This window comes from Anas acuta, chromosome 6, assembly GCF_963932015.1.
Source record: "Anas acuta chromosome 6, bAnaAcu1.1, whole genome shotgun sequence".
Taxonomy (NCBI): Eukaryota; Metazoa; Chordata; class Aves; order Anseriformes; family Anatidae; genus Anas; species Anas acuta.
The window spans coordinates 2,229,718-2,255,421 of record NC_088984.1 but is presented as its reverse complement, the minus strand read 5'-3'; the positions used below and the strand labels follow the sequence as shown (position 1 = coordinate 2,255,421).

Genomic DNA, 25,704 nt, shown 5'->3' with positions numbered 1-25,704 from the left:
GATGGCATCGGGCCCTCAGCTGCCCCTTGAGGGTTGTGAGGGTCTCAGGGGAACTGCAGGAGCTGGTCCGGCCATGGGGAGGTAGAGGAGATGTTTCAGCCTCCACCACATCGCCAGCCCCTTTGGCACTCAGGGGCTGCAGCTCCAGGGCTGTCACGGCTCTTCTTCAGCACCAGCACCTCGGTGGCTTTTGGGGAAAGGCTGGCGGTCAGGGGAGATTTGGATGATGGAAAGACGTTGGGAAAGGTTAGTGGCTTGTTTTGTAAGGAAGGAGTTTGGTGGGGAGAAGCCCCACAAGCTGGGAATTCGTAATTATTCGCTTTCATGCAACTAATCCCTCCCTTAGGAGGGCCGGCAGTGGTGCGGGAGGATTAGACAACAAAACGCCACACTGCCAACATCAAACTCCTTAATTAGCCGGGCTTTGCTCCTTCCTCACCGCAGAGCAGCTGCAAGGAGCATTCCAGGAGGCGAAGAAGGAGCTCAGGCTGTGCCCGGGGCTCTCCTCCTTCCCAGATGGGGGCCCCCCAAACTGCACCCCCATGCCTGGGACACGGCACTGCAGGGGGCAGGGCAGGCAGAGGCACCTGCACACCTCCATCAGCATCACTGAGGCATCTTAAACATCTCGGTGAGGAATTTGGGGCGGTTTTGCTGCTGTTGCCCCCCTCCTTCCCACTGGGAAGGGCCGTGCTCTGAAGCTTTGCTCGCCCCGAGGGCTCCAGCAGCACATCTCAGCGAGGTGAAGAGTTTTGGCTCTGTCAGAGCCCTGTCCCCCTTCCCTTCTGCCTCCCAGCTCACCCCACCGAGCTCAGTGTTGCTCTCCTGGTGGTGCTTGGGTTTGTCTGCAGGGGCTGGGTTGTTGCGAGGCGCCTCAGTTACCGTAAGCGGTTGCAAAACCTCATTGTGCAATTAAAAAAAAACACACTGAAGTTAAATGGTTGTTGCTTTTTTTTTTTTTTTGGAAGTGGGCTGAGTGATGGCAACCTGCCAGAGTTCTTTTCCAGGGATCAGATGGTGCTTGAGAGAAACAGCTGACCGAACCGCAGCCTACACACGAAAGCGCTTCCGATCCAGCACCTCGCTGGGCAGGGGTCATGCTGAGGGGGTGACGATCCCCCAGACACCAGCTCCTCCAAAAACAAACCTAGCTGTGCTGTTTCAGCTGAGGATGTCACCTCTGTGTCGGCTTCAGGCAGAGCCTCCTGGTTTTGGAGAGGTAAAGCCATCTCCTCTGGCTCCCAGGTTCCAAACGCCACCAGCCAAAGCCAGTCAGGGACGTCTCACGAACAACACAGCAGCAAATCCAACCTAAAGGAAATGGTAAAAACCCACAGCAATCACAGAAAAAACGAGAGTTGGACTCCTTGGTGAGAACTCCTGCTCCGCAGCTGGGAAAAAAAAAAAAGAATTATTTCTAATCATGTGATGAAGAAACACTTTCTGTTCCAAAGACACTGGGTTTATGCCCAAGCACTGGCTGAGCAGCTCTGGGATTTACGAACGCTCACTTCCCAGATGTGCTGGAACACAGGCAAGGCTAGCGGCTGCGAGAGAGCTGCCAACAGGCTTGTTTATTTTTGTAATGCTAAAAGGAAAACGTAGATAAATCAGGACACCTCCATCTTCCAGCCATCTAGAGCAAAATGACTGAGTAAGGGGAATTTGCAAAGGGTAACAGGCAACTGGTGGTCAGCTGCTGATCCAAGTGGTTTAACTGGAAGTGGTTTTCTTTCTGGAGGTCTGGTTTAGGCTCCGGCTGCAATGTGGGGCAGAGGCCTCAACAGAGGACTTAATGCATGACCACCATCACCTACAAAGCATCCTTAAATCCCATCATGAAGAACACATCACTGACACACACATGCTGGGATGGAAAGACGAGAGGCTGAGCGAGACGAACACAGACCTCAAGGGAGATGTGGCTTTTTGGGTAAGGGTTTCAGCCCGCCAAGGCGAGCTCCAGCCCCGTTCTGTGCTGCCACGAGGGCTGCCCAGCCGCTGAGGGACTGACAGCCGTGTCCGGGCATTCACGAGCTGCCGAAAGGCCACCTCCCCAGGGGGTGACAACCCCGCAGTGTCCTACCAGCCAGGGATGTCTTCTCGCCCAGTAAATCATCTGCTCAGCTAGAAACCAGGCTGTGCCTGCTGCTAACTCACAGACAGCACTCAGCAACGGTTCCTTGAACAACTTCAAGGTACAAAACCTTTTAAAAAGAACATTTAACGCTTTGGAGGCCAAAGCAAACCGCACTTAACTTGTTTGCTTGCTCTACTTTCCCCTGCCTGCCTGATTTTTGGGGAAAAGCAACTCCAATAATCCACACCACCTCCTCAAACAAAACAGAAACGCTCCAGAAAAAAACAAAGGGCTGTTCCAAGTACCAGTAAGACTGATTTCTGCTCAAATCACGTTCCAATTCCAAGCTACGGCTGGCCTGCAGCTCAGTATGATTACGTCCACAACTCATGCACAAGTATTAAAGACCCAACAAACCAAGGCCGTTCCTGCTACAAGTCAATTACTTGTTTTTAATTCAAAGAAAAGAATGGTAATTTAATAAATACTGCAGAAACATTAACCAAACATACAAAGTGACTTCAACAATTAAAAAAAAGTAATGAATGTCCTGTTTTATAACAGTTATAACTTATTTTTTTTCCACAATATTTAAATACAGAAAGCACTTACCAGCTATTTTGTAATACTGCCCTAAGCGCACTGTTGCATCAGTCAAAAGCTTATTATGGTGGTAAGAATGTCATTTTGTGTGGGAAATAATTGGAATGGATTTTTTTTTCTCCTTTTATCAGATGAAAAAAAGTGCCAGGAACACACAGAGTTGAGTTTTAATTACGGTAATCCTTTACCTTTGCAGAAGTCAACGTGAACACAGCTTTAACACTTCAAAAATGAAGCATCATCCTTGGAAACAAAATGCTTGTTCTCAACAAGCTATAGCCACACTGGTTAGAGCTTACAGTATCTTCCTTTCGAGAGAAGCTATGAAGTTTAGTCGGTCAGTAAACAGTTGCAAACAATTTTAAAGGCCGATATATTCAACGTAACGATAGGAATCAGCAAGCAAAAAAAAGAACTTAACCAGTTCACTGATGTCATGGTTAATGATTGCTGTCTGGATATGTGTATATTAGTCCTAAAGACTAAACATAGCATCCAGTTTCCACTGGGGACCCCTTAAGGCATCACAGTTCTTCAGACTCCATTTCCTCCCAGCACTCACCACGAGCAAATGAAGTCTGCCGCGAGACACGGCTGCCCCAAGTAACTGTACGGGAGTGTCTAACAGAAGGTAATCTGGCTCTGCTGGCTCATTTGCAGATTCTTGGGTTTTTACACACACAGTTGCAGGGAACCATGTCACGGAGTAGCACTTCTCCATAGCGTTTACAGAGGGCTAGATCTTGGGAACCACCGGGCTCTTAACTCCTGCTAGGAGCAGAGGAGTCCCAGGGCTTCCCCAGATGGGCAGTAAGGCTGAACAAACTAGTATTTATTATTTTTTATAAACTCAGGATCATTTGTCATCATAGCTCTTAGCACCTTTCAGTTGATGTGATAGCTGAACCTACAGTGAAATACCCATACAGTACACCAGAACTTGAGCTCATTTCCACTTCAAGTTACAATCACAAAGAGGAATGGAAAGTCAGAGTCCTGTAACAGGCAGGCAGTTTTCCCCCACGCCCCGATGCGATCCATTTTAATTCTGGGCACCTAAAATACTGGGAAACCTCAAGCATTCGTCTTCATGACCAAAGTGATAAAATTTAGCTTGCATTGCCATCTCAGGAAGGCAAAACTCCAAACTTCTCACATAGTATTTTCCTCTAGGTGACGTATAGGCCTTGGCATACTCTCCATCTCAACGACGAGCTACTGAAAAATTAGATCATATCCTTTGGAAAACCAACTACAAGGTCACAGGGATAGTTCCTTAAAGAGGGCACATTAATAATGTCATCTTTAAAAAAAACATTAAAGTATTATTTTAAAGAAATCAAAGTGGTAGCATCCAGGAGCAGAGCATCAATAAAAGAAACAAGCACTGTCAATGACATCTCTCTTCTTCTCAGTGTTGTTTTTTTTTTCCCCATTCACCCTCTCAGCACATTCACATGTTCCATTTTTATTTTTTTTGGCATTTTCTTCCACGTATCATTTCCTGATGCCACCTCATTTAGAGCTATTTCTTCTCCCTGCTTGGTCTACACGCTCAGTTCCTAAGTACAGTCTCACACGACAGGTGAAGAGTCTCCTGTAAAGCACTGGCATAAGCACCCATTAAATACCATGTGGCTGTATACTTCATCGAGCCTCCACCTCTCCCAAACGCTCTCTTCCTCCCGCTCAAGGAAAACGAGGTCCTTCACATCACCGTGCAACTCTTTGCTTTGTCCTTTCGCAAGTCTGTAGCCACTGTAGAAAGTTCTGGCCTGCCGGGCATGTGTGAAATTCGCTTTGTTGCCCTCTGCGATTTGTTTCGTTTAACATTTTTATTTGTTTTATTCACACACGCCAAGGTGGCAACATGAAAAATGTCTCTGACGCTGTTTTCTGACTGTAAGGCTGAGCATTCAATATACGTAGCTGCTCCAATCTGTTTGGCCATATTTGCACCCTAAGGGAAAAAAGAACATGCAATCAATACCAAGTTCCCAGCGAGCCAAAGCAAACCATACAATTACTTTTCAGCACTGTTTTCCATACACAATGTTCTGTGAAAACCAAAGCTAAAGCTCGAGTATGACAGCCAGCAGCTAATTTTGCAAAATAAACAGAGCTCTGGTTCCAAGCTGCATTCACGCATTCTCTCACACGCAGATAAATACCATCTGAAATAGAGACGATAAGCCCAGTGACCTGCAAATAACCGCAGCGACACAGGAAAGTACCACCAGCACCTATTCAGGCTGCTCCACACGTCCCTGTCCTGGGGCACAGCACAGAGGGGAAAAACCCTCCTTGTGCTTCTGCTAGGGGACAGGCTTATGGGGAGCAGAGCTGGACGTTTCTGGGCTCATAGCTAGGGAAGGGATGAAAATAGAAGGACTTCAGGGGCTACACAAGCCCTACTTTTGCAATGTTAAGTGTGTTAGAAGTCAAAACTGAGATATTTGTTCTAGCAGCACAAGAAAAACAAGCAGCAAAGCCAGCAGATGACAATACCCCGGGGTCCTACAGGAAGACAATACAATACCGTGTGAAAAAGCAGAGCTGTTTTAATGGAATTTTACTTCGGAGGGACAATCCTCCTAGTAAGTTACTACATCCAAGCACATCCTTGATGATCCTCATGGATCCATGGGCCTGAGGTAGAGGCAAGCAGGACAGGAGCCAGTCCAACCCCTCCTCCTTGCTCCCAGCCTGATGGCACCCATCCATCTGGACCCACATCATTACGCGCTATTTGCCTTGCACTGATGCAGCTGCTTTCTTATCAGTTTAAGTGGGATTGGCTGATAAAAGACTTGCTTCGGCCCAAACCCTCCCCTCTGTTAAACACCACAACTCCTACTCAGCTCAACCTATCTCAGTTCCTCAAAGCTGTTTGCTCAGGTGTAGCCGACTCAAAATTATCTAGGACACTGGGGACAGGGTGTCAGCATCGGCTGAATTTATCCTCCAAACACTTCCTTATGCAGTTAAGGGGAACGAGGAAAACCCCACTGAGCTCTGATCCCAACTTGACTTAGCAAGGCAGGGAATCTAAAAAGAAGCTGCGTATCTTCACCCCAGAGGACTGGATCCTTCCCTGAAAATAGCACAGAAGAGCCCTGGGTCGCTTCAGGCCACCGCTGTGCTTTGGCAACCACGAGACACACAGCCACAGCTCAGGCTAGATTTCCTTCTGCGTACACTGCAGACAAAATCGTGCAAGTTTGTTCAAGTAGGGGCTTCACTGAGTTGTGTACAATTTTCTCCTTGGCTGGTAAGTAAAAGCTTACGACTTTGCCCTTCCTAAGGAGTTGTGACATCAGGAGAGATGGGAATCTTCGAATCTAGGTGACAAACCCATTTGTCAGTAGTTTTTCCAATCTCTAACTCCAAAAAAAAAAGGGTCAAACTTGATAATTTTATTGAAGAATCACAACAAAACGTAAAACATATGACCTTGGGTATACCATAAGTGGCAGACTGTTCCCTTTCTAGAAAGGCAGAAGAGCTGGCATTTAGTTTCCCTTAAAACTGGCTGAAATGGAGAGAGATTCACTGAACCAAACAGAAAAAAAAATACCATAACCAGCAAAAGGCATCACAAGAAAACAACCCATGTCGTATTTTAATTAAGATACTTAGTTCACGGCGGCTCCTCATTTTCAAATTTAAACATGCTGTAGGAGGCTGCATTATTAGTAATTGCATATTAGGAGCTGTTGGTTTGGAAAACCTGAGGTTTTGGATAAGACATCAAAAACGGTTTCAGAGTGCAGGATACACAGGCCAGCTAGAACTACCTGTGCAGGTAGCACTTGCACTCTTGCACCCTGCGGGGTGTATATCTGAAACCACCACTGTGACTCAGCTGCAACACACAAGTAGTAAGGGGAAGTTTATCTTAGATCTTAGTTTTCCCCCCACTTCTCTGCCTCCTGTTCTCCCACGGCCTGGTTCCTTTCCCCTTTTTCACCTCAGTGTCTCTGTCTCACGATGTCTGGCTCCAACCTTCTCGCTTCCCAACAAGAGAACCACTGCCCAGGACTAAGATGCCTTCTGGATTTGCTGCCACCTTCACAGGAAGCTACAAGGTGTTTCCAAGCAGGGGGACTTTAAAGGGGTCAGATTACACGAAATAATTGTCCTGATGCTTGAGTCATATGTACGACATTCAACTCAAGTGTGAGGACAACGATTTTATTGCCAGTAAATGAACAGGACAAGCCACACCTCGCAGTTACTGCTCTGGCCTCTGCAGGCACAGAAAAGCAGTAAGTTTATTTTTCAATTTGCTTAAAATTTGTTCATAAAGATGGTTACGGTGACAGAAAGTCTTATCCTCCACCCCAAAGGACAAAGAATGGCACAGCACATACCTGGTCATAGGACACGGGCGTCTGCCTGTGATTGGAAAGTTCTACTAGCGTGCTTACGTCCGTGCGCAGATCTGACTTGCAGCCAACCAGAAGCATTTTGGTGTTCGGACAGAACTCCTGGATTTCACCTTTCCACTGTAAAATATTAGGTTGTTGTTATATTGACATAGTTGAATGCTTAAATCCCCAAAAAATCAATACAAGATAGAGTTTAATGCATCATGACATTTTATGTGGAAATACCCTTACATAATAGTTGTATTTACCTTCAGGCTAATTTCTGAAGGCGTCAGTTCCAGCATTATCTGGTCAAGGATAAAAACTTACAATCTCCTACACTCACTAAGTCCACTGACTTAGTAACCGAGACTGTTTGCCTACATGAATAAAGCTTTGCAGATCCGTGACTCCTCACAGGCAGCAAGCACCTAGCCACAGCCACGAACAGACAGGAACCAAAGCCAGCTGCTGTTACCACATCCAGTAGTTCCTCAAGACTGAGCTAGAGGCCCAGACTCTCTGACCACAGAGTACATGTTGCTATGTATTTGCTATATCCGAAAACCATAAAAATCTGTCAAGGGTCCCGTGAGGAAGGCCTTCAAACAGGACATGTATCATGTTATTTTGTTTTCTTGCCCATAAGCCATACACGGTTAACTTTAAGAATAAAAGAAAGCCAATAAATTCTGCAGCCCATCTGACCAGATCATGCAATACTTAAAATTCAAGAATATAATTCGGGCTTAAAAATGTATTAATAAAAATCTCTTCCTCACCAAGCAACAGTACAGTAACCAACAGGAACACAAAACAAGGCCAGTTCTAGATGCTTGTTGGCATAGGAGGCAGAGAATAGTCTGAAGTACTTTCTGTACATTATTCAGAGCACCACATGCTGCTTTATGCCCCGGTGAAACAAGAACCACTGGCCCCAGCTACACAGCGAAAGGAACTTCACATGGTTACGCCTTAAAGACGACACCACAAAGCTTGAGTCATGCCCAGTGACGGAGGGGAGGGCCGGGACCACCTTGTGAACACAGAGCTCAACTCTTAAACAAAAGAGTTTTGACTCGGGGGAAGTCAGGCTCTGAATCTTGGGTCACCAAGTTTCCGAAAAATCCTGAAGTTTGGGGCAGAATTACGTTTCTATGCTATTGCTAGGTTTTCTGGTGTCTCCCAGAGGCATTTCTTACTGGCTCCTTCTAGCTCAAGACTGAGGAATTATGTAAAGCCATGGCACAAGTCCAAACACTCTACAGACACTTTTAACTGTCTCTGCAACACAGCAAAGTTTCTCAGTCCTGTTTTTTATATGAATGTGACATTAGAGACAGCTTCGTGCTGCACCCAATGCCACCCTAAACAATTCATTGGTGTCTAAGGGCTGAGGAATGAGAATTTACTTCACCCCTGAGGTTCCATTACATGGCGTGTTGTTTTTTTTTTCAGTTACAATTAATCACTTCCAAATCAATGATTTCAAATCCTAGCAGTGCAGAGCACAGCCTGGTCTTCTTTCCATTAAAAGAAAAAAAAACAACACAAAACTGAAGTTTCTAACATAGGAAACAGCACCACTCTTCAGAGATTTAAAGACAAGCTACTTATAAACAGTTCTCTCCTCAAACGTTTCTTAAACACTTGCCTTTTTTAGCACACTGTCAAGAGTTTCTGGCCGACTAATGTCAAAGCAGATCAAGACGGCATCAGAGTCAGGATAAGAAAGCGGACGGACATTGTCATAATAAGGAGAGCCTGCAGGGAAAGAAAACACATTATTATCAGCATGTATTTTTCACTTTTAACAATCAAACATATCCAGGAAGTTTTGAAAGCTTTTCAAAAAAGCCCTTAAATATCACCTAGCTACCAGCTTTTCCTCAAAACCACTCCATACTCCCAAAAGACAGGATTCTCAATTCCCCTTTCCTTTTGCTTCTCACCTACAAAAGCGACAGCTTTCCCAAGTTAAGAGGGACGGCACCCCAGTGCTTCATCTCCCACTGAAAGCTTGTGATGCCCCAGTAACCAGAAAAAGGAAATAGGGTCAGCCCAAGTTTAAGTTCCAGCCATAATCTGCAGGAATGTGACTTTGAGGGGGGAAAAAGGAGTTAAAGCATGTCTTCAAAGGAGATTCTCCACAGTTGCATTTTCATGTAAAAAAAAACCAAAAAAACAGTAATTTTGAAATCAGCTTGGGATTTTTAATTTAGAACAAAGTTCCAAGTGCAAAAAGCATCTTTAGTTGTCATGGATATTGGTAATTTTTAGAAAAAACCCTCTTGCTTAGAGTTAAAGCAGTTGTTCCAGTACTTGACCAGGAAAGAATTCCAGCCCTGCAGACAGACACGAGTTATCTGTCACAAAGAGGCCCCGACTTGTAAGCCAATACCCGCCTGTAGTAAACATTTATGTCTAGCCCATAAAACAAATTCTGATCAATGAGATCAAAAGCTAATGCGGTAATATGAAGGAACATAAAGAGGTCCAATGTTGCATGTTACAACTGTTCTACTTCGAGAGCAATTAAGAGATATGACGAGTTTCTTTAAGACTTCTAACACGCAGTTTCAACTTCACCTGCAGTCAGAAATCTCATTTTTAGCACGTGTTGAACCTGCAAGAACATTTGGGGGAAATCTCCCCTTTTCCATTCACTCGGCCACCACTCGGTTTGGCCTTTAACTCTGCTGAAGCTTCATTTACCAATGCATTTCTGATTCAGAAGGGTACTTAAACAGTTAAGTTGTCCACCAGGATCAGGGCTTGGGCTTTAAAATACATGCCTGTGACTTAAAATGCACTTCGGCACATATTCTTACTCAGGTATTTGTCTTTCACAAACCTAAAGTCCAGCATCGAGCATACACAACAAGAACACAGCTTTCAAGAGCCAGCAGGCGTGACTTCTGGGGTTATCGGCCAATTACATCTCCGATTTTCAAACTACCTAGAACTAATTGCAAGGTCTCGGAGGCTGAACAGAGACTATTAACTGGATTAGAGAAATTCCTCGAGTTTTTAACTGACAGACAGCTCATGCTGTTGCACAGAGCAGAGCGGGGAATGGTGTGAACGGATCGCAGATGACTTCAGTTGGACAGCTTACACGAGAAGGAAGGAGTCAAGAATCCCAGGAATGTTGTTTTTGAAATGAAGAGGAACACATGGGGAACGAAGCATTACCAAACTAGGTAGCAGAAGGTAATTTGGTGAACAAGACTTTATTTTATTCAAGCGCTCATCTTCATAAACGATGTCAATCTCACGGAGAGGCAGCTGTCAAAAACCTGCTCCTTAAAAAAAAAAAATCAGCTCGCTGTCTTCGGCAGAAAACGAGATGTCAGGAGGAAATTTAAGCTGAGCTGACCAGAAAAACTAAGCCCTGAGCTCCGACTTACCCCGGCTGCAGCACTATGGCCTTCCCTGCTGCCTGCAGCACCGCTACGCAGCTCAGCACCACCTGAGCACCCCCAGGCCGGGCTGCTAGCCCCAGGGCCGAGCTGCTAGCCCTGGGCAAGCAGGCAGCACCCTCAGGAGCCACCCCTGTGGCCCAGCACCTTCAAACAGGCCGCAGAGGCAGCGGCCTGCACGCCTCTGGGTGCGGGCAAGTCGGGGCAAGGCGAGATTTTGGGAGCCTCAGCGCTCGGCCACAGGGCTGCCGGCTGGAAAGGAGGCTCCGAAAGCCTCACCCAGAAACTAATCCCGTAGACACATACCTAACTTCTCACTCAGCAGCCTCCCGGGACACCAGGCACCATATAAGTCCATCGGCGTGTGTTTATGTACACACACACACAGCCACCACCTTCAGCCCAGAGATCCCTCGGACGGTGTCAGCTGCGGCTGGGTTTGTTCAGAGGGTTTTTCTTTTCAGGTTTTCCCTCTCGTATTAACGCTGAGGAACTAGAAGATGGACTTTTATAGGCAATCCTTCCGTGCGGATGCAAGCAGGGAGTGTTTGACAATTTTCTCCTCAGGGCGGCGTGCGGCAGAACAAACTGGGATCGTTTAAAGTCCTCGCGCCGGCAGCACCGACAAAAGAAGTTTCCTGGTCTCGTTCGACAGCAATAACCGAACGTTTATTATTATTTCGCAAATAAAGCGCAGCCCCGGTCCTCAGCGAGGCGAGGCTATTCGATCTGGCTTTTCATCATTTCACCCAGAAACCCTCAGAACCGAGGAATCTCAGGAATGAGGCTCAAGTCTGAGCAGACAACTTGAACGCAGCCCAGCAAGGCTGTTCAGCCTTTTTCAAGTTAAGTCTGCAGAGCTGAAACCATGCCAACCCTGGAAAACAGAAGGAGAATGCAAGGCTACAGCCATGGTATTCGGGAAAAAAATAAGCCTGCCTGTGTTTGCGATCCTGCTCTTACAAAGTAAAACATTTTTGTCGGGGACAACACGAATGATTTATCAGCTTTATCAAGGGATCGCTGATAATGCTGCAGTTCATCTTGTTTTGTGGTGAAAGTATATTCCAGCTGCAATCCCCGATTTTATCTGTTTGGCAGCTTAAATAATCTAAGCCAAAGTAATTCACACGATTTCAGCTCCATGCAAAGCACAGCACAAGTTCAGCTGTTAGAGGGAACTAACCCCCTCCCAAGCAGCCTGCTTGGCTTCAGTCTACAGAAGATGCCAAAGCTCAGGCTTAAGCATCGCAACGTTAATAAACGCCAAAATTATTCACATCATTGAAAGTTAAACATGCTTTTTTTTAATTTTTGGATGACTTAGTGCTGCCCTAAGCTGCTAGAGCCCGGAGGAGGCTGAGCACCACCGGGCTACTTGCACATCGCCACCGGGCGCTGCCCTTCGGACTCCGGTCAGCTGGAAGAACGACAGCCAAACAGCAGCCTCCTCGCTCCCAGTTCCTCAGCCTTGCTGATTATCAGCTAGATAAAAAGCCCAGCAAACACCACAGGGGCAGCTCCGAGCAGCTGGCTCCTTGCTATGGCCTTCTTCCTTCCCAGCACACCTCGGCATTTTGGGGAAAGCACACAGCTCACAGCAGCGTGCGATTACATTGCTGCGCCTCAAACAGAAAGTGGGACCTCTGGTCCACTTACCAATCCTATTTTTTCCCCTATAGAACGAAAAATAAACTCTCAGGACTAGTTACTGCTACGCAGTCACGAAAGAAGAAAATCACACGGCTCAACACAGCCAACTTGTAAGCGAACTGGAAGGCAGAAATTAGACATTTCCTTTACACTGCTTACTGCCAGAGCTCAGGGAAATAGGAACTTGAACTCCTGTATGTTTCAGATACCTTCTGAAAGATACCTCAGCAAAAAAAAAAAACACCCTTTATGATTAATATTTTTTTATGTAGACGCTGAATACACTGTGCACATTCAAATCACAGTAAAGCTAATTCGATTTAAGGCTCTAAGGCCCTTCTGGATTTAATTATATGCTAGTCCCCAGCAGTGCACAAGTATTTCTGGCCCTGCTGGGAACTACCAGAGTGTCCAGTACAGTTTCCCCTGTTCCAGCAATACAAAAGAAACTCAGGAGTTGTTGGGGAGGCAGATATGTGTACCTAATGAACAGCATGTGATTCCTGAACAAGAAAAATGCCCGTCAAAGTAGTCACTTTTAATGGAAGAAGGCAAAACCTCAGTAAACGAACCACGTGCACGCTGAACAAAGCTGTCTCATACACAAGCATTCTTCGTGGTGTCCACAAGATTACACCACGAAGCTTTAGCCTGAAGAAACTTCTCTCAAGCACTGTACCTAGCAAAATGTGCAAACAGCTGCCAAAGAGCGCGAGGCTGCCACACTGTATTACCACAGAACAGAATAATTTACGATGTAGTTATATTGCAACCAGACATTCCTGCTTTGAAAAAAAAAAAGGGGGTTTGGTAGTCCAAAAACCGATTGAAATTCAAGTTGGCAAGTGTTTTCCTTAATGCTGTGGCTAATTTAAATCCTTATAATGACTTGCAGAACTAGACAGTACCAGAAAATATTTGAATAATGAACCTTCCCATTCCACTCTTACTGGTAAGCGTGTTTTGTCCCAAATTTCTATGGGCATACCCAAGATACAACAAACTTCCCAAAACATATACAGCTGGCTTTGAAGGTTCAGCTATGAGATGCTCTGTATTTTGCACTTAACATGCTTATTACTCTAGGAATCTTATTTTATAAGGGACTATTTCACAAGGTAAACCCAAACCATGATAGTTGGGCCTGTTTTCACTCTAACATAAGGCTTTCAAGCAATGCCTACAGTTTTGGTTTTCTTTGCATTTTCTCAAGGAGCAAAGAAAAACCCCTCAGAGTGGCTGTACCTTCCTTTCAACGCAGTCAGTGGGAAAAACAGCGTTTAAGTTAAGGTATGGACTAATTTCAGAGGTAGCCTGAGGCATGCTCCCAGCTAGGACACAGCTGGAGAGCAAAAAACGGATATTAAATACAGATAAAGTCATCCTGAAATACATCCAGTATATTGCAATCAAGTCCTGCTGAAGAGCATCCGTTTTCACCCTCCCCCCTCAAGAAATGCAGAAAATCCCCAGGACTTGGGCCATTACCTCCCCAGCCCATGCTGCGATGGACATTATCCTCCATTAGCATTTGGCAGCTACAAATCATATTTTGCAGCTAACTAGATCTCGTCCTGCTTTAAAGTCATTAAGACATTTATTGTAATTCGGCAGAGGACTAGGACAAAGACTTGTAAAGAACTAAATTGCCAGGAATTTGAGATAATGCTAGAACCTCATCTTATCTCCTGAAGTCTCTTATCTGGCGATGTGATTTTGCACTGGGTGAATGGGCTCTGGGCAGTTTTCCTCCTGGAAGAGCTGTTTGCAGAGAGCCTTCAGCTGCAGAATCCCACCTCCAGAGGATGTGCTGTTCAGTCTGCTATGACACCGAGCATCCCACCTTTCAAAGGCTTCCTCGTTAGGTGCAGATTGCAGACAAATTAACCACTTGTCCTGAAGCTCCCGACTCTGCCAGCCTGCCTGTTAGCTCCAGGATGGGCCTGGAAGCCTGGCGTGCACCAGCAAAGGCTGGCAGGTGTTTGCTCCGCTGCTGCTGCCATCTTTTGAAGTGCTACAGGATATTTCATTACCAGGGTGTCGTCAGCCTTTGACATACAGATTCCAGGCCCTCACATGTCAAACAACCCGCGCGGCGCATTTTAATAGCTAAAGATAAAATTTTCCAGAATACCTTTGCTAACCATTAATTTTTAATAAGGCCTTACTCCACAGAGTTTGTTGCAGCCAGCTTAGTAATCAGGATGAAAGCTCAAACCAGACACACTCAAGAAGCCTCCAAGTCTTATTTGGCATGAGATGAAAAAAAAAAAAATCAGTTTAAAACTATGCTGATACCGACTGTGGGCACGGAGACTGCCTTTTCCCAGTAACTGTGTTGCAAGAGTTTGGAATCATTTCCTGAGCAGCAAGAGGAAAACCAACTCAAAGCCCCAATTCCTTTTGTTGAAAAGGGATTAAAATTTCAGTTTCTGGTAAGTGGAGCAATTTCACATGGAGCCAGATCCGATGGGTCCAAGCACAGCACACACAAAGCCTGCCTCACGAAGGAAGGGCTTGCATACTCTGTCAAGTTTTTCCAGCTCTTTCTTCTCAACCCCTTCTGCAGAATTAATGCTGATCCACATCTGTGTTGATGTTTTACCGTGTCATTCACCCCGACCATTTCTCCCAGCGCCCTCACTTATCCAGCAGAGCCTCGCTGGCTGCCCCACTCCCCTCCAGCACCAGCAAGCTCGGGGCTGCACCCTAACCATGCCGAACCCATGGCCATGGGGATGACCTACAGCAGGACCCAGAGGGCTTTCTGGCCTCATCTATAACCTGAGACAGGCACAAGAACCTCAGCCTCTGAGCTGGTGATTTTGAAATGGCCACTGAAGGCACGCCTGGAAGAGCCGCGGCACGCAGCTGCTGATGCTGGAGGGTAAAAAAGGATGGTTCCTAAAAAAAGGATGGTGCCCCCTGCATCTTCGGGGGGGGATGATGCCCAACCTCCTAGCCTTTCTTGACTTTAAAGGACCTCTAAAACGTGAGAAAATTACCGCGTTTTGTAAAAACGAGACCCAAAGGAGCCTGCAAGGGGCTCAAACACCCCCTGACTCAATTTATCACCAACACCCATCAACACCTCTCCCCTCTCTGGCTGGGTAAGGCAGGGTGTCGTGGCAGCGGAGGTGCAGATGGCAGCTCTGCCCCTTTTTAGGGAGCTCTCCCCACTCATTATATGGAAGACACACACCGCTGACCCACCTGCCCCTTCTGCAAGCCCCTACCAGCACAGCTTCGTCCCTCTCCCCCCAGCCTCAGACGCATCCCCCAGCACCCCAGGGGTACCCCCCAGTAGCTGGGGGTCCCCGGGGGTCCCTCGGTCCCCAACTTGCCCGTCCCGGGGCTCTCACCGGAGGTGTCCCAGAGGCTGAGCTCGATGCGCTGCGTGTCGATCTCGAAGCTGGCCGTGTAGTTCTCGAAGACGGTGGGCACGTAGCTCTGCGAGGGGCAGGCAGCACAAGGCAGTCAGCCCAAACCTTACCCCCTGGACCCCCCCAATCCCCCAAAACCCCCAAAACCCCAAAAAAAACCAAAATCCCGTCCCCCCGTACCTCGGGGAAGCAGTCCTTGGCGAAGACGTGGAGCAGCGCGGTCTTGCCGCACTGGCTGTCCCCCACCACCACGATCTTGCACTTGACGTTCTGGTTGGGATCCATCACCGCCGCCTTGCTCGATAACTTCTGGCTCGCTCTTCTTTCCTTCATTGATCTCCGCTTAAATCCCCTCGGCCGGCCACGACGAAAGAAAAAAAAAAAAAAAAGGGAAAAAAAAAAAAAAAAACACAACACCCGGCTGCCTCTCCTCGCCCACTCTTAAAAAATTAAAAAAAGGATAATAATGATAAAAAAAAAATCAGAGTAGCCCGAGGAAGCCCAGGTGGAGGTGGCAGAGCCGCGGCCGCCCCGCCGCCCGCCCGCCGGTCCCGCGCAGACTGCTTTGTCCCCCCGCCGCCCGCCCCTATTTATAGGCTCGCCGCCGGCAAGCCCCGCCCACCGCCGGTGAAGCTCCGCCCCCTCGGCCGCGCGCGCGCTGGAGGGGCGGGGCGGGGCGCCCCCTAGGGGAGAGGGAGGGGCCCTGAGGGGAGGGGGGGGCTGGGGGGGGTGAGGGGAGATTGAGGAGGGGGGGAGGAAAGGATGAGGAGGGGGTGAGGAAGAGTTGAGGAAGGGATGAGAAAGGGATGAGTAAAGGGCGAGGAGGAGGCTGAGGAAGGGATGAGGAGGGGGTGAGGAAGACTTGAGGAAGGGGTGAGGAGGAGGCTGAGGAAGGGGTGAGGAAGGGCTGAGGAGGAGGCTGAGGAGGGAACTGAGGAGGAGACTGAGGAGGAGGCTGAGGAAGGGGTGAGGAAAGGATGAGGAGGAGGCTGAGGAAGGGGTGAGGAAGGGATGAGGAGGAGGCTGAGGAAAGGGTGAGAAAGGGATGAGGAGGAGGCTGAGGAAGGGATGAGGAGGAGACTGAGAAAGGCGTGAGGAAGGGGTGAGGAACGGCTGAGGAGGAGGCTGAGGAAAGGCTGAGGAGGGGTCTGAGGAGGAGGCTGAGGAGGAGATGAGGAGGAGGCTGAGGAAGAAGTTGAGGGGCTGAGGAGGAGGTTGAGGGGCTGAGGAGGAGGTTGAGGGGCTGAGGAGGAGGTTGAGGGGCTGAGGAGGCTAAGGAAGGGATGAGGAGGGGGCTGAGGGGAGCCCTGGGGTGCATGCAGCCATCCTGAAGCCAACCTGGTGAGGTCGTGGCCATAGCTCCCCAGTGGGTCACTCAGGCCATAAACTCTCCCCGTGTCATCTCTGAGCCCAAACACCATTGTTAATAAAGTCTTGCGACACCCTGAGGTGGAATTGCTCCGCTACCTGGTGTGTTCACCCGTAGGACAGTGCTCCTGACACGGGCAAGACACTAACATTCTGCATTTCGCCCTGATGTGTCACGTTTTCCAGCTGGCCAAATTGCTCATCTTCAAAGAATTTTCCAAAGAATTCGAGATTTCTTGTTGGGTTCACCTCTTTTATTCCAACGTGGGTATTCAAACAGGAAATTTATTTAAGAGTATGGGGAAATTTAGCCGTGTTTTCATGTCTTCAGAGTGCAGCAAACCCCGTTTCTTCACTCCCCTCCACTCTTTTATTGCATTTTCATGTCCACACCGAGACCCAGCAGCCACACAGGCAGAGGCAGGTGGGACAAAACCACGGCGTTTCAGCCTGGCTCCGTTGTCCCGAACTCTCTGCGAGCCCAATAGCCCAGCTGAGGTGTATCTGGTGTGCCTAAGGGGAGAAGAGGGGGCTGAACGAGCTCTTTGTTGCTCTCGAGTGGGAGCTGGGTGGAAACATCTGCTCCCTGTCAGCTCATCAGTCACCTCCGTGCAGATGGAGGCAAGATGCACCGAACCCTAGTGCTGATCACCGGTCCTCGGTGGTGGTTTGGCTCATCCCTCTGGACATGAGGACGCATCCCGGGCACAGCACACGGGGCCTGGGGGCTGCTCCTGCACGTGGCTCACACGGCAAATTGGCCTGCACCTAGCTATGCTAGGAATGTGGAAACTTCAACACGCTGCCACTTACTCACCCCACCTTCCAGCAGCACGCCTGGCGCTAACACGAGGAGGGGCGGCTGTTTACGTGCTTTGTTTGCTGCTACGGCCGCTGCCAGGGCCACCCAGCCGAAAACCCCGGCTTTCAGGCTGTCGAAGGAATCCCTGCAGGGCTGTGCACCAAGCCGAGGAGCTTCGAGCCGACAGCCTGAGCTAATATTAGCAGAGCTCGCTCGGCGTTGCCACACAGGCTCCGGGGAGGAGGAAAAGGGCGATGTGTGGCTGTGCGGGGAGCCGCCTGCACGGGCATGGGATTGCTGCGAAGGGAAGCGTGGGACCTCGCAGCTCCGTGCACTTGTGACAATCAATAAACCAGGGGGCTCCGAGACGTGCCTGCCTGCTCTGGAACAGCTTGTTTGTTGTCATTCCTTGGGGAAACTGTTCCAGATATGTTAATCCCTGTAAAACTATTATTCATGTCGTACTATTAAGTTTAATGCCTTTTCGCATCTCTTGATAACCAGGGGGATAACGCAGGGGGGTTAACGTTTCCATTGGTATTTTTCGCACGCAGTCTGATTTTGATTTATAAGGCAGAGTGTCTTGCTTTGCTTAGTTCAAATTCCCCAGTTTTTCTCCAGGTCTGATTCCTTCCTGGACTTTCTCAGTTTCTCTGCTTTCCATCCAGGACAGTATTATACGTATCGTAACACCATATAAATAACCCGGTGTTATCTGCGGTAATGACTGCTGATCGAGTGTAGGATTTTATGGGGATATCAAGATGCATTTTTCTCCTCTCACAAGTAATCAGCTTGAACGCTTTCTGTGCCTATAATAAAACAGTTAAGGAGAATGCTTTTAGTACCGGAATGATTGCTTGATGATTTAAATCCAAAATTGCCAGCGGAATACCTATCTGTAATGCCAGCCCCCAAAGCATCCGTGGAAAGTATTAAACAACATGCATAAAACATGAACCTTACAAGTCCCGTTCCCTCCTTTCTGTGTGTGTAACTCAAAGGGGCGTGCATTAAAAGAGCATTATTAAGGTTTAAGGTCAAGCACTCGTGTATTAGGAAATGCGCAGTTCCTGTGTGTCGGAAGCGTGGGCTCCCGGGCGAGCCTGCAGTGATAGCCATTAATTTCACCAGCACGAATTATGTTTTCCAGAGGACTTCTTCACCCCACAGAGCGATGTCACCTTAATGAGCTGTTCAGAAACACCCCTACCCCTTACAGATCCCTCTGCAATCCGTGCTTCATTTAGGGACCTACTCAAACCCTTCTCAATACCGATTTATCACCTCTTTCCTCTTCTCAGGTACTTATCACTGTCACATCTGAGTTCTTAGCAGCTGAAAATGAATTATTTTTCACTGGTACCTCGTGAGATGACGTGATCAGAGCACGGCTGTTCGACAAAAGAGAGGCAGCGAGGTCCCAAGTAGCCGCTAATTTTGGCTGAACACCCAGGGCTTGATTCACTCAGGACACCTCACATTACTGCACCTCAGATGTTTTGGTACTTACTGTGAGCAGTGGTTGGGACTTAAAATCAGGAAGCCTCGAGCCACGTTGCGTGCGTAGGAAATCAAAAAATTCTCACTTGGTGATGATCTGTGAAAAAATGTGGTCCGAGCAGCTTGACTGCCAGCACGTGCGGGAGTGTTTGCTGGCTGGGGTTCCCAAAACCCGGGGAAAAAAAGGGTTGGGCTCAGTCACCACGGAGGGAGTGGGGTTGTGGCTGCCTAAACCAGGGCCACATTTCCTTCTCGTCCAGTGGGGGGTTAAAATTGAAGGTGGTAGGGAGAGGATGAGCACCTCAGTCCTGGGTCGTGAGTGTAACAGCTATGTGGGAACAATGGCAACTGTGAAAATATAGAGAAAGAGAGAGAAAGAATTAGATAAATTCATTAAAATATTTTTAATTTTTTTTAAACCCTTAATAACCGAAGGGAAGGTGTTAAGACAGAGAGCAAGGCATTTTGCAGCGCTGACCGTGCTGTAATTAGGAAGATGCACGTGGGAATCTCGCATCTCACACAGGCTGGCTCAGCCTGGTGCACCTCGGGGGCTGTTTTAGGGCATTTGTTCGCGGAGCACGGCAGGATGCCAGGGGTGCTGCTCCCTCCCGTTTGCAGGGAACACGTGGGAGGCCGTCACCTCTCTCCCAGGTTCGCTGCCTTCCCATCCCACCAGGATGCTTCCCGGAGTAGGGGGGTAAAAAGCTCTTCATATCCACCAGCATCAGAGTGCGAGTACTTCTCTGGGGTGACGATATAGGGTTCCACTTTAACAGGAAGGAATAATTGTTTTGAGATCATTTGTTTCCAAAAAAAAAAAAAAAATCCAAATCCAAAGTTGCATTAAATTTCTTTGGGTCCGAACTCTGATCCAAACCGTGCCGATCCGAAGATCCTTTGGAACGTGCGGGGAAAATCCTATTGAATTTGCTGAGCTTTGGCTCAGAGCGAAACGCTTCCTAGCTGTTGTTTGAGAATCCCCTGCAGACTGAAAGTTTTCGTTTTCAGTTCCTGGAGGTTAATTATGGAAATTCGTTATAGTGGATCAGCAGTCCCAGTTGCTGGGGAGACGGTAAAACTGTTTGGTATGAAATTCTAGCCCGGAGCTGGAGAGAAATTTTCTGACAGAATGGTTTTCCATCAGAAATATTGATATGCCGAAAGCAAAATGTTTTGCGAAACTGCTTCGATTTCACCAAAATTTTGTGTTGGGAAGTTTCCGATCTGGAGCTCCCTGATAAGGTCGCCCTGCTCTGGTTTAACCTTTTCTTCCCGAGGAGTTCGATTCCAAGGTTTTCTTTCTGACTTTATTTTTTTTTAAATATGACATTTTTGATGTAAGCGCAAGGACGGATTTCACCTCTCAGGGAATTCTGAAATCGCCTTTTCATGGCGTTTTGGAGAGGCAGAAGCAAGCACGCTGCGGGTGCAGCTTCCCCAGGCTGGGAACGGGAAAGCAGCCTTGAATTACTGCTGGGGAGCAGAAAGGACTCGACACGAGTAAATGCATTTTTGGCTGCTGCACCACCAAGTCGGTTTAATTGTCCTGAGGAAGCCAAAACCGCTTCTCCTCGCCTCCAGGTGCTCCCAAGCCGCACCGAGCCTCAGGCGTGCAGAGCCATGGCTCCTTTGGCACTCCCCAGCACCCGTCCCACGCTGCAGCCCCAAAATGGGCACAGCCGAGGGGCAGGCACAGGCTGAAATTCCTTCGGAAAAAGGCAAACACCAGGCTGGTTGAGCTGGGGAGGCTTCGTGCGCTTCCCATCCCGAGATTTCCATAGGCAGGGAAAGTGAGTGGCTGTAATTAAGTGACTCAGAAAGGAGTAACTGGTCTCCTAACGCATTTCGTGCTTGGTGTTGTAGTAGGGTGCTTCCGAAGGAACAGTTCACATCTACAAATCTTCTTCCTGCACTGCTGTTCACTAAATAAAGCAAATCTCAGTGGAAGGCGTTGCACAATTCCCCTTCACCAGCCGTGCAGGAAACCAGCAGCAGCCGCAGGAGCGAGCCCAGATCACTCCCAAACTCTCGCTGCCTGTATCGGGTGCATTAAGAATTAATTACTTAGCTTCGTTAATTCACACTGAAGGCAAGACCGAGCAATAAGAACCCAATCCTGTCCTCGGATAAAACCATGACATCAGCAGGCTCCGTCAGGAGCCTCGAGCTGTGCTTTCCCCCTGCACAAGCCCGTGCTCAGCACATCTCGCCGAGCGGGCGCGCGCGCTCCCGTGGGTATGAAAGCACAGGTCGGGTTTACGCTGGGACATGTACTCGCAAAGTCAAAGGAAAGCCTCATTTTTTCGCCATAAAAGGTAAGGAGCAAAATTCCAGCGCTGAATTTACTTGCCTGGCTGCTCCTGGACGTGGGAAAAGAATGCTGCTTCCTCCTACGGATCTGCTTCCCAGCCCAGGTCTTCCTCCCTCCCAGGCTTGTCCGTGCAAGTCGCACTCCTGGCAGGAGCCCGCAATTAGCTGCAAGGATATAAGAACCTCTCAGGAGGAGAGAGAATCGCAGGAGCTGGGCCTGCTTCCCTCCGTGCCTGTGTAGTTTTCCTCCCGCTGTGTTTGCCACGGGGATTGGGGTGACCCCCAGATTGGGGTGACCCCCAGTTTGGGTGGGCACACAGCATGGAAACCTCTTCTGCCCCCTGCCCAGCACCTAGCGGGGCCGCGGGGATCATCCAGCAGGGCAGGGTGATGGGGTTCCTCCTGGTGGCTGGGAACCAAGCCTGGAAAATTCCCCATTTCCTCAGCGCGTGCTCGGCAGCAGGCACCACCGGCTTCCTCCGTCCCACACCAGACTTTCGGCTCCGACGGGGAAGGTCCCTGGCACCCAGTGCCATGGTTGCTGCGGGAGCACCGGGGGGATTTTTCCCACCACGGTGCCTGGCAGGGTGGAGGAACCGGCCCCGGTTCTTGTGAAACCCCACTTGAAGGGTTTGCAAAGGTTGCTCCATCCCCAGGGCTCTGACCAAGCGCCCCCTCTGCCCCCGCGCCCCCAGGTGCCATGGCAGGAGGGGCTCAGTCCCTGCCTTTGGTGATGCGCTCTCCAAAATCAGAGGCGCACGCCTTGGGGACCACATTCCCCTGTTTTAAGTCTCTGGGGAGCCCCAGCGGGATGCCAGCAGCAGTAGGAGTGGTCCCATTTATTTCGGAGACCCTCCTCTCCGAGTGCTGAGGGTCGGGGGCCTGGCTGCTCCCCACGGACACTGGGAATCCCCCCCTCGGCCCCAAAACGGGCGTGATGCCATCGATGACATCAGCATCATCCCCAGGGCGTGCTGCCTGCTTCCCCTGAGTCACCCTCCGGCACACGGGCGCGATAAGGAGGAAAGTGGCGGCGCTCCAAATAGCGCAGATGCCGGCTTATTTGGAGCTGAAGAAGCAAGTTCTGCGTTGCAGGGGGTTTTAGCAGCGCCTCCTCCCTCCAAGAGTCCTTCTAAAACGGGAAAATGGCCCCGGGTCAGTTTGGGGAGTGTTTTGGGGTGTGTAGCACGTGGTGACAGCGTGGCCATCCCCTGTTCCTCATCGTTTTCCCGCAGCAATGCACCTCGCTTCAAGAGCCTTCCCTACACACAGCCCTAAAAACAGAGCGGGGCCAAAGCAAATATTTGGATCACAACTGAACGGAGCCGGATCTCCAGAGGGGCAAGAAGAGGTTTTTCTTTTTTTTTTCTTTTCTTTTTTTTTTTTTTTTCTGGAAAAAAACAGCACACGCTGCTTTCCCCCTCGAAAGCGCGTTATGAAAATGAGGCCAATGTGGTTTTCATTTGCAACGCTAATTTGATGAGCTCCGGCGGGGTAATGATGCAGGACTGGCTGCATTTCATTAAAGCAGCCAGAGGCCTCGCTGGGCCCCGTCTCCCTGCAGGTGCCCGGCCCCACAGCCCCCCAGTCCCTTCCCCAGCTGTGGGACCAGGCATGCGTGTGCCACCTTGTCCCCTGTTTGCCCTGCAAGCCACAGGGCTGGAGCTGGCTGTCACCTGAGCCAAAATAACAGGCTCCATCCACCCTGGGACAGCATCCCTTTCACCCAAGGATGCTCTCGGAGCTGGGGGGCAGCATTTTGGGGACCACTCCCTTCTGGGTGTCCCTTTTTGAGTGTCCCCTTCTGGGTGTCCCCTTTTGGGTGTCCCCTTTTGGGTGTCTCCTTTTGGGTGTCCCCTTCTGGGTGTCCCCTTGCAGGTGGCCCATGCCTGTGCTCGGAGCCTCAGCCTCCTGCTTCCCAGCAGGCTCGGTGTGAAAATTTCCCATGCTTTTCCAGGAAACTCATCCTCTGCCCTTTTTCTTGGAGCGGGCCGCTAGCACGGGACGGAAATCCACGGGCTCGGAGCCAGGTTGTGAAACTCCCCCGGCAGCAGCGCGGGGACAGCAGTATTACATCAGAAAAACAAACGTTGAGCAAAAAATGATAACCTTTGTGCTCCCGGGTGTACAAACATCGCCTCTCCTCTGCTCTGCACGCTACAAAAATAGCCTGAAGAAACCGCGGGAGCACGGCCAGGCTCCAAGTGCCTTCGTTAGCTAAATATTGGCTGGGGATTGCCGGAGGGGAATCGCTGCCCTGGGGCTTGGGATGTCTCTGGGATGCGCTCCAGCCATCCCCCATGGGCTGGGCTCTCCCAAGGAGTCTGCTGGAAGGGGGAAGGGGAAAAAAATACAAGCTTTGGGAAAATAACGTGGAAGAAACGGCTGTCAGAGGCTGAGCCCGCAGTGACGCCCCGGTGCTTTGGGTCAAGGTGAGGTATGAGGACAAGGCAGCCCTTCAGCTCCACGTAAAGCACCTGCACCTTCATATCTACATTCAGCGGTGACTAACACAGCAGTCAGTGTTTTTTCCTGGTCACTGCAGCATGAGGCCACTTCAAAATATGTGTCATGTTGGTCTGAGGAGTTCATGGCCGGTGTGTGTGGCTGGGGAGGAGCAGGGCTGGGTGCGCACCCGGACACGTGCGTGTGTTCTCCGCCTCCTGCCCAAAGGGGTTCCTGCATCTGCTTGTGGGCATGCTGCAGGGCACAGGACCTGGGCTGCCTTCCTCCACGGGCTGTTTTTTACCAGTATCCTTCACTCATTTTGGCAGCAAAACGCCTGCTAATGCGAGCGAAATGCCCAGTGGAGCGGGGCGCCCCGCGCTCCTCCTTTAGCTAACCGGCTGCTGGAACGAGGGGCAGAGAAGGGAGATGTTTCCTCATCCTGCCCCGTCCCTTCCGTTTGCAGCCCGGTGTGTATTTTGCAGCCACCGCCGAGTTATTCATGCGTTCGGTATCCTCGCCACGCCAGCTGTATGACGTGCTGATAAAGCACACAGGTTTCTGTGCTCATTGTGGGGTCAGCGCGGCCGGCCGGCACCTCGCCTGGCACCAGGAAGGGGACACTGGGGATGGGAACGTGCCAGGGCCACTCGTGTGTCCCCAAACCCCTGGTAGCTGCAGGGATCACCCGGCCAGGAAACAGCCTGGGGGGAAAACGTGAGCAGGAACCGGGAGCTGGCGACCGAAGGCAGGGCTGAGTCATGAAAAGTGCCGGGGAAAACGCTGACAAAGCTCTTTTCGCACAGCAAAGTGGTAGCGGAAATCAAAGCGTTTGGCAAAAAAAAATCAAAGCGAAATGGTGCTGCTTGGAGGCAGGCTCCTCACAAGCAGCCCCAGTTCTTGCCAATCCCACCCCAAAACTAGAGGATGCTACTGGATTAAACTGGGAGGCATCGTTCGGTTCCCCTGGTGCTGAGTGGGATTTGGCATTTTACCCTAATCTTACTTTAGGTTTTGCAGTTCCCGACCCTGCTCTCACTCGGCTCCTACCGAAGACATCAGCTTGCGGGGTCCACGCTGGTGGCTGAGCCCTGCTCCTTGAGAGATCTGCTGGGCACCAGGTGGAAAAATAAAATAAAATAAAAACAAATAACACTTTTTTTTATCCCTCTAAGGATCCAGCTGGTGCCATGGCCATGCCCGCTCCCCCTTCCCTCACCAAGCGGAGCCACAGGCACGAGGCTGCGCTGAGCACGGCTTGGTTTTACTTATGGCTAAAGGTAAAATGTGAAATGAGATCTGCAGAGGTGAAATTCCTTATTTCTGAGTATTTTACGTCTCCCCTGAAGAGGTTTATGAAGCATTTTTCCCTCGGTCACAGGGAAGAAATACGGCATTGTAAAGGGGAACAAAGAAGTTCAATCTGGGAAGATTGACGAGCATATCCAGAACATTATGGGTTTATCCAGGTCACCTTTTTCATTCTCACCCAGTAAGGAAATTAATGAAGCTCCTGAAGTTATTACCTCTAATTCATGACCTATTAACGGCAATAAAGCTTTAAGAAAGCACAAGAAACATTATTCTGAAGGGCAAAGGAAACGCTGGAGCGTGGTCCTTTGTGGTTTATCTTAGTGATTTGGGATCCCCCTGGGGAGGGAGGAACCGCGGGGCTGGGTCCCTGCCCCAAGGACGGCTCCTGCGTTTTATTGGAGACCAGCATATGTGATGGTGACACCTGAGAAAAATGGTGATGGGGTAA

The 25,704-nt window shown here is 49.4% G+C and overlaps 1 protein-coding gene across 1 annotated transcript; it reads right to left on the bottom strand.

Moving 5' to 3' along the window:
• Positions 1–2,505: 2,505 nt before the first annotated feature.
• Positions 2,506–16,079, bottom strand: RND3 (Rho family GTPase 3). Its single transcript, XM_068686995.1, has 5 exons — positions 15,692–16,079; positions 15,491–15,578; positions 8,708–8,817; positions 7,057–7,191; positions 2,506–4,643 (listed from the first exon to the last, which is right to left on the bottom strand). Exons 1-5 carry the CDS (start codon positions 15,842–15,844, stop codon positions 4,392–4,394), a joined length of 738 nt encoding a protein of 245 aa, XP_068543096.1. The 5' UTR covers positions 15,845–16,079; the 3' UTR covers positions 2,506–4,391.
• Positions 16,080–25,704: the final 9,625 nt, after the last annotated feature.